Genomic DNA, 18,918 nt, shown 5'->3' on the forward strand with positions numbered 1-18,918 from the left:
TAAAGTGCGAATATAGATAGTGTTAGTTTTATCCAAATCTGCTCAATATAAACATATTTATTGAACACAACATTGAATATGTTTTTAAATGAGCAAAACAATAATACCAGAATAGCAGTTTGTAAACACCAAGTTAAGTTTAGCGTTTATTGCTTTTATTTCCTCGAGCCTGTCACGGTCAAAGGACGGAAATGCTCATTCATTGTCCGGTGGTTTTACAATGTCATAAAGAATTGACTCACTTTGAAATATGTGATACAATTGAACCGGAAAGAGAACAATTAAAAAAGGCTAGTTCCAGTTTCGGAATCGTATAATGTATCTGGACTTTGTCATATACTAAAAGTTTCATTATTGATTAAACAAAATGGCGCTTTGTTGGAATTTTGCGTGTATTTATCTTTTTTATGCGTTCCACTTTGTCAAAGGTACGATTATATATATACTTTGGTTCCGACTCACTTTCTCTTCTAAGAGTATTGTATTATTGTGTGCTCCGCATATAATAGAATAAAAGTATTGCTTGTAAATAATTTGCTTTTAATAGATTATCATGGTAATATGATGGTGAAAACGTATTGCATGACAATAAATTTTCTTAAACAAAGGTTTAAAGTTGATTTTTAATTATGCTAAAAGTGGGTTTACTCCGGTTACTCCCCCACACTAAATTGATTATACAATTTATATAAGGGACCAGAATGCGAGTGTGGTGTGTCGTGGTTATCATGCCGGACAAGTGGGTTTACTCCGGTTACTCCCCCACACTAAATTGATTATACAATTTATATAAGGGACCAGAATGCGAGTGTGGTGTGTCGTGGTTAGCATGCCGGACAAGTGGGTTTACTACGGTTACTACCCCACACTATATTGATTATGCAATTTATATAAGGGACCAGAATGCGAGTGTGGTTTGTCGTGGTTATCATGCCGGACAAGTGGGTTTACTCCGGTTACTACCCCACACTAAATTGATTATACAATTTATATAAGGGGCCAGAATGCGAGTGTGGTGTGTCGTGGTTAGCATGCCGGACAAGTGGGTTTACTCCGGTTACTACCCCACACTATATTGATTATGCAATTTATATAAGGGACCAGAATGCGAGTGTGGTGTGTCGTAGTTAGCAAGCCGGACAAGTGGGTTTACTCCGGTTACTCCCCCACACTAAATTGATTATACAATTTAAATAAGGGACCAGAATTCGCGTGTGGTTTGTCGTGGTTATCATGCCGGACAAGTGGGTTTACTCCAGGTTATCCAGTTCCCCCAAACACCACAAACAACACGCTCGACCAATATATATAATTTATAAATATTTGTTTCCGAATCGTTGTAAAAAAGATCAGTTTAAACTAAAGAAGGTCAGCATTAGTTTAAATGAACTATTTACCATCATTTATCACTTCCCATGTACTTGGAAACTTAGTAACTTCTATGCTGACTGCCTGTAACAACCATAATAAATACATACTATTTATTCCGAGACTGTCCATATTTTAAATTAATTTTAAATGTCCATATTGGCATTGAACATGATTTCTTATTCAAAGATCTCTGCAGGCAATTGTATAAAACTTGGTGTGCTTGTCCACAATAGAGTGTCGTTTAGATTTGTCTGAAATTTGTTCATATGCTGTCCAACACGGGTTGTGGTTAAGTCTGTTGCGGTGACAGTTCGGTGAAAAATGTTTTTTCAGGTTTGGAAACACAAAAACCGACCCTGATTGCGACTCGGATAGCTGCAAATAATACCATCACACTGACTTGTAACATTCTCGGAGGTACGGCACGCTCAGTTGGCTGGTACAGGTACGTCTTTATGTTGTATATCGCTCTCACAACGTTGAGGTTGATCCGGCAAGTGTCGATAGAAGGGGTGCAAGCCAGCACATGCGGCACTTCCCCTCCGTACTGATAAAGCCTAGGGTCCAAGCTGGCACGTGCGCCACTTCCCCTCCGTTATGATAAAGACATAGGCTGAAAGCTGGCACATGGAACAGTACCAGTCCGTTCTGATAAAGCTTAGGGTGCGGCACTTCCCCTCCGTACTCTAAAACTTAAGAGTGCAATCTGCCACGCGCGCCACTTCCCATCAGTAGGGAAAAGATAAGAGTGCAATCTGCCACACGCGCCATTTCCCTTTGTACTAACAAAAAAGGGTGCAATCTGTCACACGCGCCACATCCCTTTCGTACTGAAAAAAACTAGGGTGCAAGCTGTAGCATGCGCCACTTTCACTCCGTACTGAAAAGTCCTAGGGTGCAATCTGCCTAATTTAGCACTTCCCCTTCGTACTGAAAAGACCTAGGGTACAATCTGCCACACGCGCCACTTCCACTCCCTACTGAAGCACAAGGGTAAAAGCTGGAACACGTTCGCCTTTTCCCCTACGTTCTGAAAAAAACTAGGGTGTAATTTTCCACACACGCGATATTCCCTCAGTACTATAAAACCTAGAGTGCAATCTGCCTCATTCGCCGCTTCCCATCCGTACTGAAAAACTAGGGTGCAATCTATCATACGCGCCACTTCCCCTTCGTACTGAAAATAAGGGTGCAATCCGCCACACGAGTCATTTCCCCTCCGTACTGAAAAAATAGAATGCAAGCTGGCACACGTACATACGCGCTACTTCCCCTTTGTAATGAAAACCTAATCGTGCAATCTGCACATGCGTCTCTTCACCCCTCGTACCGAAACACAAGCGTGTTACCTGGCATTCGCGACACTTCCAATCAGAACTAATAGGATGCTTTCATGCACGGGTCCTAATATCCATCCGAATCAGAAACCTATGGCGGGACCTGGCACATATGTCCCTCTCCCTCGACCAGAAATCTTCGCGCAACCTGGTATATGCGTCCCTTCCCTCGAAGCGAAATATTCTGGCGCAGCCTGGCATATATGTACCTTCGCTTCGACCCGAAATCTTAAGGCGCAATCTGGCACATGCGTTCCTTTCCCTCGAACCGAAATCAAAGGGCGGAACCTGGCACATTTGTCCCTTCTCCTCAAACCCGAAAACCTAGGGCAGAACCTTGCACATGCTACCCTTCCCTTCGACCCGTAATCTAAGGGTGAAACCTGGCACATGCATCCTTTCTAACGGAACAGAAAACATAGGGCGCATCCTGGCGCATGCGTCCCTTCCCCTCGAAAAGCGAATCCTTTGAGTGTAACCTGACAAATGCGTTTCTTACCTTCAAAACCAAATCCATAGGGCGCAACCTGGCAAACGCGTCCCTTCCCCTCGAAACCGAATCCCTTGAGTACAACCTGGCGCATGCGTCCCTTCCCATCTGAACCGAATCCCAATGGCACAACCTGGCAAACGGGTCCCTTCCCATCTGAACCGAATCCCAAGGGCGCAACCTGGCAAACGCGTCCCTTCCCCTCGAAACTGGATCCCGAGGGAGAAAACCTGGCACGTGCTTACACCCCCCCCCTCGAAATTGAAGACCTAGTGCGGAACCTGGCTAATGCGTCCCTTGAAACCGAATCTTTACCTGATACATATGACTCTTCTCCGGAGCAGAAAAACTAGGGCATAACCTGGTACATGCAAACTACCCTTACCCGAAATCATAGGGCTATTCCCTTCCTATCGCACCTGAAATTCTAAATGGTTACCAACAAAAGAAGATTTAATAAGATTTTGGATAAAGAACATTTTTATCGTTTTCGGAAAAGTATGTTCACAATATAACTATGTTTTTGTGTCTGAAAAACAACAACATAATCAACAATGTATTGTGGGTGCTCGATGCTTTATTTTCAAATATTCAATAAGAAATGAAACAATAGGTGATTTAATTTATTTCATGGCTACGAAAATGCAAATAAACGACAATAACCTCAAAGCTACATATCATTGTTGATATAGTTCTGACTTTTTTGAAACAAAAACATGCTCATTTCGTATAAGATATTTCTGGAAAAAAATTGTAAATTATGATTAAGAAACCACGTTATTATATGCTTTAAAAGAAAGGTACTGCATAATATAGACACTACTGTACTACATGCTTAAAAATCAGTGACGTTTTCAAGGGTTCATTCCGCCATCCTCATTTTATTCAAAAGAAAAACAAACATCATTTTATCCGTAGGAACCAAGGTCGAATGGTCATCTCTATTGGTTACGTCAACGGCATCTGTAAAACAAGTCCTCCTGAGCTGCCGTTTTCAACGGAGTGTCGGTGTTTGAATATAACCATGTATACTTGTACGCTGATAGGTATGTTAAATCTAAAATATACATTTGGACAACAGGGTATGTTTTAAGAGGACCTGATTAACATGATGATATAAAGGGATATATTCGAAAATATTTTTTTCTGGACACACTAGGCCAAGACCCTTGATATTTTGTATGTAGCATCATTAAGTAGTTCTCAAACAAGCTCATTCAAATTATGACCTTCGGGATAAAGCTCGCGCAACCCAGGGTATCACAATTTCCAGCACATGTATATATGAGCAATCTTCTTGTCTCAAACCACAAGCCGCAGACCATTGATAAATGGTTTGAAGATATGATAGATCCCTACCAAGTTCGTTCAAATTATGTCCCCTGGGAAAGAACTGGCCAAGCACTGGGGTTCACAAGTTTCATGAAGACTGATTTAGAGTTTCTTTAAAAATCTTCTTATCTGACACCGTTAGGCTCAAACCATTGATATTTTGTATGTAGCAATATATATTGGTCCAAGTTCAAATTATGAACTTATAAAATAAAATATTCTTGCTTCAAACCACATTGCCAATGTTATATCATATGATGAACCATAACGGAATGCCGTTAGGGCCAACGCCTGTGAATGTGTTGATCTGAAACGCGATACTCGAAAGTACGATGATGAAAACGCGACGTCACGCAACTACGATGGATAAAACGCGACAGTACGATGATAAAAACGCGATAATATGACGGTAATAATGCGATAAACATCATTGTACTACCGCGTTTTCATCATCGTGCTGTTGCGTTTACATCATCGTACTGTCGTGTTTTCATCATCGTGTTGTCGTGTTTTCATCATCGTTTTGTTCCGTTTACATCATCGTACTGGCGTGTTTTCATCATCGTGATGTTGCGTTTACATCATCGTACGGTCGTGTTTTCATCATCGTTTTGTTCCGTTTACATCATCGTACTATCGCGTTTTCATCATCGTACTGTTGCGTTTACATCATCGTACTGTCGTGTTTTCATCATCGTTTTGTTCCGTTTACATCATCGTACTATCGCGTTTTCATCATCGTACTGTTGCGTTTACATCATCGTACTGTCGTGTTATCATCATCGTTTTGTTCCGTTTACATCATCGTACTATCGCGTTTTCATCATCGTACTGTTGCGTTTACATCATCGTACTGTCGTGTTTTCATCATCGTACTGTTGCGTTTACATCATCGTACGGTCGTGTTTTCATCATCGTACTGTTCCGTTTACATCATCGTACTGTCTTGTTTACATCATCGTGCTGTTGCGTTTACATCATCGTACGGTCGTGTTTTCATCATCGTACTGTTGCGTTTACATCATCGTACTGTCGTGTTTTCATCATCGTTTTGTTCCGTTTACATCATCGTACTGTCTTGTTTACATCATCGTGCTGTTGCGTTTACATCATTGTACTGTCGTGTTTTCATCATCGTTTTGTTCCGTTTACATCATCGTACTATCGCGTTTTCATCATCGTGCTGTTGAGTTTACATCATCGTTCTAATGCGTTTTCATCATCGTGCTATAGCGTTTACATCATCTAACTATCGCGTTTTCATCATCGTGATGTTCCGTTTACAACATCGTTCAAACGCGTTTTCATTATCGTGCTATAGCGTTTACAGCATCGTTCTGTAGTATTTTCATCATCGATCTTTCGTTTTCCGGCGCAGAGACAAAATGTCGAATACAGGGGTGCGTTTCAGAGCATTTTTACGATCTACCATTATCGTAAATGCACAATCATAATAACAACCAACTTAATAACAGTTACAAAGGTGTTTAAGAAACGTCTCGTAAACTCCTTAGTCGTTTAGAAAAAAACAAACCTAACGATAACCCAGCGAATGACACATCCTGAAGTGAAATGACGCTACGTCATATAAACCTGATAATAGCACCTGTCTTTTTTATGAATGATAATTCTACTACGACTACTACTGCTTCTGCCACTGCCACTGTCACTGCCACTACAACTACCACTACCACAACTATCACAACGACCACGTCTAGCACTACTACCATTCACTGCAACTACTACTGCTACTACTACTACTGCTACTGCTACTACTGCTGCTACTGCTACTGCTGCTGCTGCTACTACTGCTGCTGCTGCTGATGCTGTTGTTGCTGCTGCTGCTGCTGTTGCTGCTGCTGCTGCTGCTGCTGCTGCTACTACTACTGCTACTATTACTACCACTACTACTACCACTACTACTACCACTACTACTTCCACTAATACTACTATTACTACTACTACTACTTTTACTACTACTACTACTACTACTACTACTACTACTACTACTACTACTACTACTACTACTACTACTACTACTACTACTACTACTACTACTACTACTACCACCACCACTACTACTACTACTACTACTACTACTACTACTACAGCTACTACAACTACCACCACCACCACCACCACCACCACCACCACCACTACTACTACCACTACTACTACTATTACTACTGTTACTACTACTACTAATACCTCTGCTACTACTACTATAACCATCATTACTACTAGAACTACTACTACTACTCGCGGTCTATTCTCTGATTGACTATATTTTGCTTATGCTCCTATTGTATCTGTAATATATGAGTCCTTTACCTCGTATTATTTAAATAAACATCTAAAATAATCCACATGCACTTGTGAATTATTGTGGACGCCTTTGTTCATAGAAAACGGCATACTAATGAGTGCTTGCTAGTGACCAATTGAACACAAAATGAATGATGAATTAAAAGTTTCGTGGTGGTGGTGGTGGTGGAGGTGGTGGTGGATGTGGTGGTGGTGGTGTTGTTGTTGGTGGTGATGCTTCTGCTTCTGCTTCTGCTGCTGCTGCTGCTGCGGCTGCTGCTGCTGCTGCTGCTGCTGCTGCTGCTGCTGCTGCTGCTGCTGCTGATTATGATGATGATGATGATGATGATGATGATGATGATGATGATGATGATGATGATGATGATGATGATGATGATGATGATGATGATGATGATGATGATGATGATGATGTGACCTCAGAGGTTCTGCATTTGGAAAACTGTTCGAAGATACTGTTTTGACTGGTTGGTTTGTTTGAAGGCAATTAATAATTTAATCTTTATTGTGTCAATCGTTGTTTAAACTTTTAATGAACCGTATTTCAGCTGAACTCAAAATGCATGATTAAAACTTCAGTTGAAGACATGATTCAATGACTTAATACAAGTACACATGAAACCGGCATTTTGTCACATGGAGGGTAAATTCTTCTATGCACACCGGAAGGCGATAGTAAGATGATGAAAACACGACAGTACGATGATGAAAACGCGATAGTACGATAATGAAAACACGACAGTTCGATGAGGAAAACGCGATAGTATGATGATGAAAACACGATAGTACAATGATGAAAACGCGATGATGAAAACGCAATAGTACGATGATAAAACACGACAGTACTATAATAAAAACACGACAGTACGATGATGAAAACGCGATAGTACGATGATGAAAACGTGACAGTACGATAGTACGATGATGAAAATGCGAAATCACGATATTACGATGGTGAAAACCCGAATGAACGATGGTGAAAACACGAAAGTTTATCGCATTATCATCATCTTAGTGTCGTATCATCGCGTTTTCTTTATCGTAATGTCGCGTTTTTATCATCGTACTGTCGCGTTTTCACCATCATAGTTTCGTGATTTTGCGTTTTCATCAACGTACTATCGAGTATCGCTATTCAGATCAACACATTCCTAAGCGATGGCCCAAATGTCATTTTGTACTACCAAAGTATATTTAAGCTGGCCCAACCCAAAAACTAATATTAATGTTGGGCTTTGATGACCTTGACCGTTTTTAAGCTTCGGTCAAGAAACTTGGGCCATGTGTACTGTTTAGCAAACAGTTATCAATATTGACATTGACAAGTGACCTTTTGACCTAATTACGTATTTTTTTAAAATTCGGACCATAAGTACAGGTTGGAAAACAAATTAAGTTCAGATATTTGGTTGAGTACCATTGTCTTATAGTTCTCTACCAAGATTTTAAATCATTCGCCTGGTGAGGTTTTATATTTAAGAAATATTACATACCACTGAGGGTCATATGACATTATAAGGACCGGCCAAACAGCACTCTAAAGTGTATATGGACCGAGGCGTTAGCCGAGGTCCATTCACCTTCGGGGGCTGACTGGCCGGTCCTTATAATGCCATATGGCCCGAAGTGGTGTGTTATATTTCTTATATTATATCGAACACTTTTTTACCATTTAATAATTTTTAAGTGCCTTTGATGTGTTTTATTGAACAAATCTAATAATGATTACTTGGGAAAAAATGTCGTTGTGAAAATTGCAAACAGCACTCTTCAGTTTTATGACGTCAGCGGTCCATATTTTATGACGTCAGCGGTCCATATTTTATTTTTGACGAGGTCTGGACCGGCTAAGAAACATGATATGTACCGCTGACGTCATAAAAACTTGATTGTTATTAAAACATATTGATATACGGACCGGTCTACTTTATATACCCAAAGAAAGGACACATTTATGTAAGGTATAATACATATAAATAGAGTCACGTGTTGTCTATCATGTTTTGAATGTCATATGTTGTAAGTCATTTATTGTATGTCATGTGTTGTTTTGTAGCGTCTTTCGTCACTTGTTTAGTGCCTGTTAGTCATTACCATAAACCTCTGAATTAATGTATTGAGTTTTGTTTCAAACTCCAAAGTTTATTATCAATGGTATATTAATAAACCGTGAGCTACTTTTGTAGACAGAATATAACACAATAATAACCAGAATCATATGACGCCATAATAACGCGGGTAAACCCACTTCATAAACGCCATATTGACATGTCCATATATAGAAAGTACAGTGTTTATCAAAATCAGTTGAAGGACATCATAATAGATCATGCGGTATCATATAATAAAACAATTAGTTCTTTATTAGCTGTTAAATATGCAGTTTATATCGACCGCAAAATCTTAATGGACCTCAACTTCCGCCTCGTAGAACAATGCGTTTCTGGTCAAAATGACAACATATTTTTATGTTCCTCGTGTGTGTAAAGAAGTTCGATCTATAAGGGGGCTATACTATCAACAAACGTATAGTACTATCGCTTTTCGAATACGAATACATGTGTATCTGAGTAAATGTACCTATAAATATATTTTTTTTCAAAACTAAGGGTCCATTGTTCAGATTTGAATTTGCTATTATACAGCTTAAGTGAAGTGGTAATACGGACATAGTACTTAACTGAAAATATAACCATATGTGTTCGTACGCCCGCTGATATAATGATCAAATTACGTTTGTAATCCCCTAGTGGAGCCGTCAGTGCATAGCGGGGACGAATGGGAATGCGCGTTTGCAGATAATGGATCAACTATCAAAAGCAACCAAATAAGGATAAGGGAATCCAAGCCTAGCCGGACTGAAACAGGTACGAGCAAGTTGAATTGTAATTATGATTACTCGCTGGTCCTTCGAGATTGTTTTTTTGTATAAATGCGGCCGCATTTGTTTTTCATTTTAACGCTTAAAATAGGTCTTTCTTTAACTAAAAATGTTAATTATGGCCATGTGGATCAAAGCCGACGCAATTTATAAAGTTCATATAATAAAAAGATTACGGCAAAAATTAGTCGGTTCAATAGTAAAACACCTAATAAACTTATAAAATAAATGGTATACTTACTCAGATGAATAACCATCTAATTGGCGTCAGAAAATATTTATGTTATTTAGTGGGATACAACATAGTTTTTAATGTGCCAGCCACTGCATATATTTTCCACTTCAACTGACTAAAATCAATAACAGCTTTTACTGTGCAATATACTGTGAGTGATATTTGCCTTAACATAGACTGTTGCTTTATTTAAATCAATGTTAAGTTCCGTTGTAAATATCAACATTTCGGTTTGCTTAAAGATGAACCACAACATATGATTTCAGTTGGTTAAACATATCGTTATATTTGTATGGAATTTAAATATTCTTAAAGTACACGACTACTGCTAGTGGTATGCATCAAAATTTCGAGTTCAAACAATTGTCTTTTTGCCAACATAAAGACTTACCCGAATGTACACTCCATCAATTTGAGAAATCGTAGAAATATGAAAATAACGCGTAGCAAAGCGGTTTACAATCTAGCGTCGGGCGGCTACGATGTGCCATTGTATGTAATAGGCTGTTGCGTTATGTTTTAACAATCACTATATGAACCTTTTGATTCGATAACTACCGTGAGGCTGTTTGCCTAGTATAAGAGTTCTTATAAAGTGTTTTGGATGCTTGGTTTGTCATTGAAGTTTCCGTTGTATCGTTTCTAAATATCTTATCCGTAGTATTTATTATGGTTTCATATAATTCATACTAATACTGTCTGCATGACAGATTCAACCTCAACCGTATCACGGAGCACAAGGCGTAGCGACGTTGTCAATCGAACTGTTTCTATTCAAGAAACAACGCAAGATACTACAACAGTAACGATTGAGAAAACGAAAGCGGATACGACACATGCAGGAAAAAGTAGTGAGATACCAGCGAATATAAATGACGTCGACTTCACAACAATGCAAAGTATTTCATATTAAATTATTAAACGTAATGAAATATATTCAACATAATTATTGAAACAACGTTTCGGCCAGGTTCTCCTTAATCAAGTTTTTTTTACATGATATGATCGTCATGAACAGGAAAAAACATCGATCTCATACAATATCCTAAATAATTGTTATAACATGAAACACAGCAGACACTAGTTTTATATACGCTGGGCGTTATAGGAGTGAAATTGTGTGTGTCACCGACACCATGAACATACGGTGACAACAAGCTCATACGGCTTAGTACATACTCATTATAAGCACATTATAAGTATGTCTTGATGTTCATCACCAGTACTATAGTTTAATACGGGATCTAAATCGAGCGAAGCCCGGCAGAGCACTATTACGGCTGCATGTATGCACATATACACTTAGCACTACTTTCTTTCAAGAGTGCAACCACTATGAGCCTGAAAAAAAGACGTAAAGATGATGGAACCAGTATTTTTCTGTTCATAAACCATATTGAGCGTGTGCATGCCGGTAACCAAAATTTCATCAGAGCGTGACGACACTGTGTTCGGTAGTTTTGGTCATCGCAAAATCGGCCGTTTCCGTGAAGAAAAAAGTCTCATGAAATTTACAACTACGAGATGCGAATTAGCGCCCCAGTAATTATCAAAATTGTTCAAAGTATGCTTATAAACAATTACTATGAATACTTTTGGTTAAGACACAAAGACAAATAAGTCATAGGTTGTCGGATATTTATATATTGTATTCATTTGTTCATTAAAGATATTCATACGCATTGTTTACCATTCTAAACGAAGGTCACTATTCTGACAGTTTATTCTCAGGTTCTCCTTAATCAAGTTTTTTTTACATGAAATGACGTCATGAACAGAAAAAAACATCGATCTCATACAATATCCTAAATAATTGTTATAACATGAAACACAGCAGACACTAGTTTTATATACGCTGGGCGTTATCGGAGTGAAAGTGTGTGTGTCACCGACACCATGAACATAGGGTGACAACAAGCTCATACGGCTAAGTACATACTCATTATAAGCACATTATAAGTATGTCTTGATGTTCATCACCAGTACTATAGTGTAATGCGGGATCTAAATCGAGCGAAGCTCGGCAGAGCCCTATTACGGCTGCATGTATGCACATATACACTTAGCACTACTTTCTTTCAAGAGTGCAGCCACTATGAGCCTGAAAAAAAGACGTAAAGATGATGGAACCAGTATTTTTCTGTTCATAAACCATATTGAGCGTGTGCATGCCGGTAACCAAAATTTCATCAGAGCGTGACGACACTGTGTTCGGTAGTTTTGGTCATCGCAAAATCGGCCGTTTCCGTGAAGAAAAAAGTCTCATGAAAATTGAAACTACGAGATGCGAATTAGCGCCCCAGTAATTTTCAAAATTGTTCAATGTATGCTTATAAACAAATTACTATGAATACTTTTGGTTAAGACACAAAGACAAATAAGTCATAGGTTGTCGGATATTTATATATTGTATTCATTTGTTCATTAAAGATATTCATACGCATTGTTTACCATTCTTAACGAAGGTCACTATTCTGAAAGTTTATTCTCCGGTAGTTATCATTATGGATTTTACCCTACTATTTAAATGTTTGACAATTGTTGATCAGATAGAAATTGCTAAGAATTTATCCCTATTGGATTACCGATTTAATTGCGACCATGGATTACACCGGTACACATAGCAGAGCTTTTCACGTACATGTAACAGGTATGATTATTTTGTAAAAACACTATTCAGTAAATCATAAAAAAGAAGTAGTATCAATTTCATAAACTTATGACATACTGTTGACCAGTTCAGAAATCACTGGACGATTGGAGTTGGATGGGGGAGGTGCGGGAGGGGTAAGATTGAAGATAAATGGACGGTTGCGGTCCGACACCATGGCTTTGTGAGTGAGAGTGACTGCAAAGATGAATGGTTTTCTTTGATCCACAGCTTGTATGAAAGTTTGAAAGGTTGTAAAAAAAAGAGTGCGGGAGGGGTGACCCCTCGGGCAAAGCAACACAATGGGGGATAAGAGATTGTGACTAAATATGTTGAAAGGGAGCTAGCGGGCTGACACCATAGATATGTACGGGATTTTACCAAAAAGATAGATGGGGAGAGTTTTCCATCTTGCCATGCAATACCTTGTTTGTGTGACAGAGATTAACTCAAAAGGTGGACGGGGAGGGTGCGGGAGGGGTGTCCTCTAATGCCAAGCAACAATATGGCTGAGTGAGAAATTGTGACTGGAAAAAGTGATAGACTGGATTTGGTGCGGATCTAACTACAATAATGAGCGTTCAGGGATACTTTATTAATTATTTTGACATTTCTTATGTATCCCTGTAACGCTACAACTATCTACCATTTAACACCGGGCGAAATAATATATAATAATATTATGCATCGATGTTGAATAATAGTGACAAAATTGTTCAATATACATGTATACCCGACATTGATCTAAACAGGATTGAATTTGTCATTAGAGTCGTTATTTTTACATAAATACACCGTATTCTGGGTCACAAATACCGTTCTAAACTATACACAACCTGTCAGATTTGTCCCAGATTTACGGATATCTGGATACTTGATAAACGAACAACACATGTGTTTATGATATCTGAACATGTTATTTGGCATAATGAGATGAATAACAATGGGTTTAATAGTAGGCAATATTATTTTCGTAGACATTTGAATTAATAACGGAGATAATTTCAAAATTGTGGCCTCGAGGAATTTCTGCGCAATGACCGTTCGCTACTTATTGCTGGGATGGTGGACGTCACGAGTCTGCCATAGTAAAAGAAATCGTCAAAAGACTCGTTGACGGCTATTTAGGTGAACTAGGTGCGGATTAAGATCATGTCCATTTCAGATATTTTGAAAATAACGATGGACAAAAAGGTGTCAACATCTGTCAACAAACAGCAGGGCTGAGAGATGAAAAACATTGATGGGAATGGTGTGGCAGGGTTGTCCTGGCAAGCAACACCATGAAAATGTAACAGAGAGTAACTTTAAGGTTGGGCGGGGAGGGTGCGGGAGGGGTCTCCCCTCCTGCCAAGCAAAACCATGGTGGAGTGCGAGATTGTGATTGAAAAATGAATGGGCGAATGCAGGCCGATGGTGTTTCTGTTGGCCTAAGATTGTTTGAAATATTGTAACTAATTACTCTGTCCAGGGTGTCGGACAGGAGACCAATCCCGCCAAGCATCACAATGGCTGAGTGAGAGTTGCGTCTTAAACCATGGATGGGAAGGGCTGCACCCTTTCCATGAAACAACATGGCTTAGTAGGAGAATGTTACTAAAATCTGCTTACTTTACAGGTATACCTGTATCTTATTTAGATGTGCACCTCTATATCCATGTGCTGTTGTAAATATAGAAGCACATTTATTTTAAAACTTTAAAATGGAGGTGCACCTCTTTCATGAATACAACTGCACCTCTATATCATGCACCTCTATATTAAGACCGGCATGCCTTTTCTTAGACCTGCTCCTTAAAGAAATAATGTGTTACTATATTTGTTCAAATTACATCGCCGTTTAGCAACTTTTCACCAAAATGGTAAGTCAGACTGTACTGGCTTGCTCAGACTTAATCTCATGGTCAAATTTGTTATAAATAGCCATTGTGTCAAATGTCATGCTTGTTCTAAATGAGATGCCTCAGACACCGTTGCCAGATTGAAAAAAGCTTGTGTCGTTCACTGTGAAGACTGTCAAGACCATCTGCCATTCACTCAAATCTGCGTGTGATAAGGCCCAATTTTTTGATAAATCTTAAGCGTTACCGGCTTAAATATCTTAGTGCAAATAACTAAATTTATTTCTGAAACTTGATTTTACAAAACAAGAAATAGCTTATAATGATAGTGTAAAACATAATTTCATTGTATAGTCGAGAAACTCATTAAATCTTAATGAAGGAAGTTACACCAAAATGAAACTAGTGTGCTTAGCTTAAACCTGTTATAAAATATTTCCATACATTTGGGCAAATATACATGACGTACATGTACATACAGTGATACTAATTAATGCTTAGCAATATGTTTGGTCATAAAGAAGTTGTGTTACAAAAGGACAATTAGATTCCTGTGTAAATTACTTGTAAATGTGATTTGTCAGATTTGCACAAATTACCAACATTTTTTATTGTATTTCATAACGTATCCATGCAACCTGGTTTTTGACATAACAACTGTGGACTGATGTTCAGCAATGCAGGTATTACCATATTTTGTTTAACTGGAGGCAATAAATTTGGAAATTAATTGGACATTAGTCAAAGTTTACCCTGAAACAAAATAAGACAAGCTTCTTAACATAGACAATTTCCAGTATGTTACTTGCTCTTTGATATTTACATTCGCCTGTTATGACATCATTTTTTATTTCAATATTGTGCTCTGATTGCATAAGCGTGACATCATTTAACCAATGATGTACGAGGTTACATTTATCAGCAATTATTTTATACCAATGCAATTATCTGTTATATTTCTTTAAGAACAAATACTGAATTGTGAAGATACTGCAATTTGGAAATCGTAATGACTATTTATTTTTTTTAAATTGAAGTATTGATCGAAATAAAAATTATTATTCTTGCACAAATTTATGTTGTATGAACGCAGTTCTTCAAGCGAGCAAACTACCAAGAAGCCTTAGCGCGCTTCATGGAATTTGCTCTTGTGCCCTACTGCGTTCATACAGCATAAACGCAAGCAAAAGAGCGATCAATCCTTAAAAAAGACTAAGCATAACAAAAAATGAGTAGCCTAATGTTTCAATCTTGCAGAGACATTCAATAATTATCCTCAACCTTACACTGATATTCAACAATTATCCTCTATATATGGCTCAACAACACAGCTATCTGCCCCCCCCCCCCCCCGTTGACCAAGATCCGGATGTTAATACAGAAAAAAAGTGCTTGTGTTTAAGTATGAATAATTTTTTAAGTTTAATGAAAGAGAATTATCAGCTGGTCTTTTTGCATAGAGCTTAACATAATTTGACACTGTTTTGCAAAAAATGATAGTTTTCAGTGTAAAAATTGTAAAAATCATTGCCTGTGGAACTAGTAGCCTTGTAGCCTTATTCCGTCTTGACCTTTCACTTTCAAATTCTTGTTTAGAAATAGTTCCAAAGGTGTGTACCTAATGAAAGAAAGCCCCACTTTCAATTTCAAAGTATAAATTGAAGGACTTTTAAAGATTCAACAACATAAATTTGCTCAATGAAAAAGCGCAGCCAAATGCCAAAAGGCAAATGGCCGCAGCATATGGTAAGGAAATCTCACGCACGGTCCAAAAAGATATGGGGTTGTCAATTCCAAGTTTCCTGATGGCAAGTGACATAGGCAACATGTTTCGATACTGGGTTTCTCGCCAAGTGTTGGCTTAATCGCACCTGTCTTAAGCCACTTTTGGTCGCGGTGAAACACTTGAATGTTGAACCCATCAATTTAAACTGGTATGCCAGAGATGTGCTAATCAAGTCTGTTGAATAGAGCCTTTTCCCTTCATGCCTAAAGAAAAAGAACCTAAATACACTCAAAATACCATAAAAACACTAATTTATTGTTTATTTTTATAGAAAGCCTGGTTGCCGAAGCCACGGAGGTATTTTCAAGGACAAAATAACCAATGCTGGTCAAAACGTGGTCTTGTGATGGATTTCCATACCTTCTCGGCAAGGATTTCCAAGAAAGGAATACCGTCTCCAAGTAAGAAGGAATTCTAAGCATGTCTGGTTCAAAACATTCAAAATGCATCATGCATATGAGTACTGACAATTAGTTGAGATTAACCTTGTTATTGTTAAAAACTGATTGTAAAATGTCCAAATGACTATATATTTCATAAATTTTGTCCTGATTGTTTTTGTATTCATGAACTTCTCTGCATATTTATCACATTTATGACTACCTAAAAGGTTGTGTATGCCTTGACTAAGTGTTTGCAGGTATTTTTTTATACTTAAACAGTAGTAGCAGATTTTATTCTGTGTTAAACATTGCTTTTGTGTCTTGCTTGCAGATTATGATGTGCGAGTAAGCTGCAGTTAGCCTCAGCTTTTCTCCACCGGCAGTAGTCCTGCATTCTGAACCCAGGAAATGCAGCTCTGAATCCAATAGTTCAGAAGAATGAAGATGTTAGTCAACTCTGTACTACCTGTTTGTGTGTAATTGATTCAAAAAAGTAAGATTTATAGCAAATCAGTTATAATTCAGCAACTTATAAATAACGGTGAAGTGCTGTACTCTTAAATTTATGCCAAATCTAGCCTTCAAAACAGATACTTAAAGTAAAAAAATAAATAAAAAAATGGGCATAGTAATGCTATATCTGCATTTTTTACATCATGTGGCCACCTCACATATGAAAACACTAGCAGTTGTCATGAATCTTTCAGTTTTGGCATTTTTTGGCAATTTCCTTTGTTGCGCCATTTGTCCCGAAGGCAATCAGCTTGGCATATAGTGATGTTTAGACTGTCTATAAACACATAATCACTAAATTATGTTTTTTCAAACTGAACAGTTCTGTTACCTATGTATAGAAGTGGGCCAGAAAAGCAAAAATTTGACAAATTGGAGCATTTCAGTTTGGCTTTATGTTTTTTTTTTATATAGAACACTAAAATGATAAAGTGGAAAAATCTGATTTTGCTTAGAAAAAAATCTTAAAGAGAAGGCAGTCCATTTTTGTGGTGTTGTTCAGTTTATAAACACCATTGAAAGCTACAATGCAAATTTTTCATGGTCAAATTATTTCAATGCATAAGGAAATAATGGCTCTTCAAAGGTTTGCGGCTTACCATTTGATGGAAATGGCTATTTCTGCTTTTTTTGAAAATTACACCGGTGCTAATACTTGTCTCATTCTTTAAGTGTTTAATATATAATTACCAAACTTTCAGTATGTGTTGCATATAGCCTGAAGTTGAACTATAGTAGTTTTGAAGTCTGTTTTTGAAAAGTATTATATGCAAAGACTGTTTTAAAGTGAAAATCCAGGCTAGAGTCTTTATAAAACATGTAGTAAAAATAACTGTGGTCTTTGGCCATATTTAAATATTTCTAACAAAGTTGACTTCATTTGTTAGAGTGATAGCCTCTTCATCTGTGTGTATATATATATATATCAAACACTTTAAGAATGAGACAAGTATTAGCACCTGTGGTATTTTCATAAAAAGCAGAAAAGGTACTTAAGTCATTGATCCCAGGTCCCTAATGCACCTCTGGTATAGGGTACTGAAGTGATACATATGCCACTCTGGAATCCTGAATAAAACGTTACTGGTGAATACGGTACTGAAGTGATCAATCCCTGATGCCACTCTGGTATTCTGGATAAAACGTTACTGGCGAAAATGGTACTAAAATGATCAATCCCAGATGCCTCTCTGGTATCCTGCATTCAAAGTTACTGGTGAATACGGTTCTGAAGTAATGGATCCCGACCTGCAACAGATTAATACGAAAATGAAGTAATACATAAGGGTCAATTTGTACCTTTCAACAAGAACGTTTACGCTAGGAGACAAGAATGGCATATGCGCCACAAAGTGTTCACAAAAAGAGCATCATAAACTGTAATAAATATATTTCAAATTTTAATTAATAAGTGAAATTGGTCAAATTGTATGAAAAAAACTTCATTTAAACACTAGTGTTGTTTTATTGAAAGTATTTGTAAGAAGATCTTTATTTCCTTTACTTCGCAAATCATCAGTCTGCAGTTATGCTTATTTATTATATATATTTAAAACAAGTTTTTATACATTGGGCACAAAAAAATGTAATTTGTCAGTATTGTAGAATTACCATATCATGTTTTTGTACCATATCTTCTATAGCTGATTAACAAGATCCTGATTCCATTATATTTCAAATTGTTATAGATATATGTTAAATTTGTAGATTGGCACAAAAAATCAAGTTATTGAATGTTCATTTTTGAGACGTATAAAATGATGTGAAAGCATTGTAT

The 18,918-nt window shown here is 37.7% G+C and overlaps 1 protein-coding gene across 1 annotated transcript in view; it reads left to right on the top strand.

The window, feature by feature from the left end:
• Positions 1-302: 302 nt before the first annotated feature.
• Positions 303-18,918, top strand: part of LOC128222322 (uncharacterized) — a 30,879-nt gene continuing 12,263 nt past the window's right edge. The window contains exons 1-5 of the mRNA XM_052931303.1: positions 303-428; positions 1,705-1,816; positions 4,117-4,244; positions 9,603-9,719; positions 10,679-10,867. Coding sequence (XP_052787263.1) covers positions 368-428; positions 1,705-1,816; positions 4,117-4,244; positions 9,603-9,719; positions 10,679-10,867 — 607 coding nt within the window. The 5' untranslated portion in view covers positions 303-367. The remainder of the gene's footprint in view (positions 429-1,704; positions 1,817-4,116; positions 4,245-9,602; positions 9,720-10,678; positions 10,868-18,918) is intronic.

Source organism: Mya arenaria, chromosome 16 (assembly GCF_026914265.1).
Source record: "Mya arenaria isolate MELC-2E11 chromosome 16, ASM2691426v1".
NCBI lineage: Eukaryota > Metazoa > Mollusca > Bivalvia > Myida > Myidae > Mya > Mya arenaria.